A 2,258-nucleotide genomic window follows, 5' to 3' on the forward strand; every position below is an offset into this window, starting at 1 on the left:
TATTAAACTAACAAAAGATCTTAATATATAATATTTTATTCTTTTTATTTTAAATTAAATGTCTCTTTTTCATTTGTCTAAAATATATTATTTTTGTAATGTTTTTTTAAATACTTAATATAAAAGGGAAGGAATATATTACACATTTACACTACTTATTAGTTATTACTATTATAAGGGTATCTAAATATTTAATGGCATGGTATAGGGCATCTCTTAGCAAGCATCGGAATCATCGTCCTAACTCCTAACATTGCTAATGCCACCTTTGGTACTTGGGTCCCCCTTTGACATTTACCAAAGTCAATGAAAAAGGTAACCGAATTTTCCCCTCCCTTGTATGGAGAGAGAAAAATCTTCCACTTAAAATAACCCTCAAATCCATTGGAAAAAAAAAAACAAAAGAAAATATAATAAAAAATGTTAACAAGTAACTTTTATTGAATTACAAAATGAACATTCTCCTACTATCTAAAATAATCATTCGACTACTAGGGTTAATAAACATCTTCCAAAAGATTAAATTAATTTTGGAATTCACCAAAGATTGAACTTTTGATCTTTCGGATCTAGCACTCTAATACCATATCATGATACCACTCATCCCAAAAAGTTCAGCTGATGGAAAAAGGTAACACTAATAATTGTATCTCTAATACTCCCTAAATCTCTATTGTATATATTGTATAAATATTCCATTGGCTCCTCGTATTTTTCCTTTTTATAATGATAAATTAAGTGGTAATTTAGAATTGTCCAAGTTAAGTGCTCCACCATCAACACAACATATTGCTTCCACACACACCCTTTTTCTCTCTTCAAACTTCAAACAAAGTCCCTTCTTTGTTTTTTGTGTGTGTTCTGATTTAAAGCAAAAAAGTCAGCGCCGTCCTTTGTGCCTCAAATTTCAACCTCTGTCTGAGTCTTCCCCTCTTTGCTCTCAAATTTCAACTTCCTTCTATTGGCCCAAAAAACACAAAAAGCACCAAAAAACCACAACAACAACAACAAAATCATTCTCTCTTTTCCTTTCTATTTTTTTTCCTTTCCTTTTTTCTCCCTCTGCTGAAAAATGAGTAATGAGGAGGATTGGGATCTCTTTGCCATAGTTAGAAGCTGCAAAGCTGCAAACAACACTGCACAAACTCCACAAGACACAACAACAAAAACTAGTAGTAATAGCATCATGTCTACTTCTTCTACAACTTGCTTGGCCACTACTACTATCACTGCAGAACAAAATGATGGTCCATTTTCTTCTAACAATTTTGTGCAACCCAGGACCAATGGTTTCCAAGAGTTAGAACAATTGCTCAATACCTTTAACCCCACCATCACCACCACCACCACTACCACTAGTGCCCATGGCATCAATTCTAATAATCCTCTCACTTTTCCTCATTTCATTGCACTGCCATCCACCCTTGGAGCCTCCACTTCTGGTTTTGATGATAGATTCCACCACCACCAACAACATCAACAAAAGCAGCATAATCTACTACAGGTTCAAGTTCCCCAAACTAGTACAACTACTTCTCTGACTTTATTACCAAGCTCAGAATCACAATCACAATCACAAACGCAAACACCCAGATCAAGAAAAAGGTAAATAACTATGAAAATATTCTCTTTTTCCATTAATATACTAATTTCCAATCATTCTCGTTACATCCCAAATATAAAAAACCAAACTTTAATTTCTGCATACATAAATACCCTTCATAACATCAAATAAAAAGTACTAACATTTTATTACTTCTACTTTTCATTTTTTTTTTCCCTTTTACAGAAAAAGCCAACAGAAAAGAATGGTATGCCATGTAACCGCAGATAACCTCTCATCAGATTTGTGGGCATGGCGTAAATATGGCCAAAAACCCATCAAGGGTTCCCCATATCCAAGGTACTAGTCTTAATTACTTTACATTAACACTCATAAAACACAATTAGTCCTCTCATAAACATTTTTTAATGTGCCATCATCTCTTTCCAGAAACTATTACAGATGCAGCAGCTGCAAAGGTTGTGTAGCAAGAAAGCAAGTAGAGCGAAGCTTATCAGACCCCACCATGTTTGTTGTAACTTACACCGGAGAACACAAGCACGCTAAACCGGCTCACCGGAACTCACTCGCCGGAAGTACCCGGAAACCATCCACGCCTCGGTTAGCTGAGACCCAAGAAAATAATGATACTAAGAATCCTAATAATAATAACAAAAATAATAATCCTGATGAGAAGGCTCAGAATAGCAGCACC

General features: G+C 34.9%; 1 protein-coding gene across 1 annotated transcript in view; it reads left to right on the forward strand.

Moving 5' to 3' along the window:
- Nucleotides 812-2,258, forward strand: part of LOC107641541 (probable WRKY transcription factor 27) — a 3,708-nt gene continuing 2,261 nt past the window's right edge. The window contains exons 1-3 of the mRNA XM_016345027.2: nucleotides 812-1,605; nucleotides 1,790-1,903; nucleotides 1,994-2,253. Of these exons, the coding sequence (XP_016200513.1) occupies nucleotides 1,073-1,605; nucleotides 1,790-1,903; nucleotides 1,994-2,253 (907 nt within the window). The 5' untranslated portion in view covers nucleotides 812-1,072. The remainder of the gene's footprint in view (nucleotides 1,606-1,789; nucleotides 1,904-1,993; nucleotides 2,254-2,258) is intronic.

The sequence above is a fragment of the Arachis ipaensis genome, chromosome B05 (genome assembly GCF_000816755.2).
Source record: "Arachis ipaensis cultivar K30076 chromosome B05, Araip1.1, whole genome shotgun sequence".
NCBI lineage: Eukaryota > Viridiplantae > Streptophyta > Magnoliopsida > Fabales > Fabaceae > Arachis > Arachis ipaensis.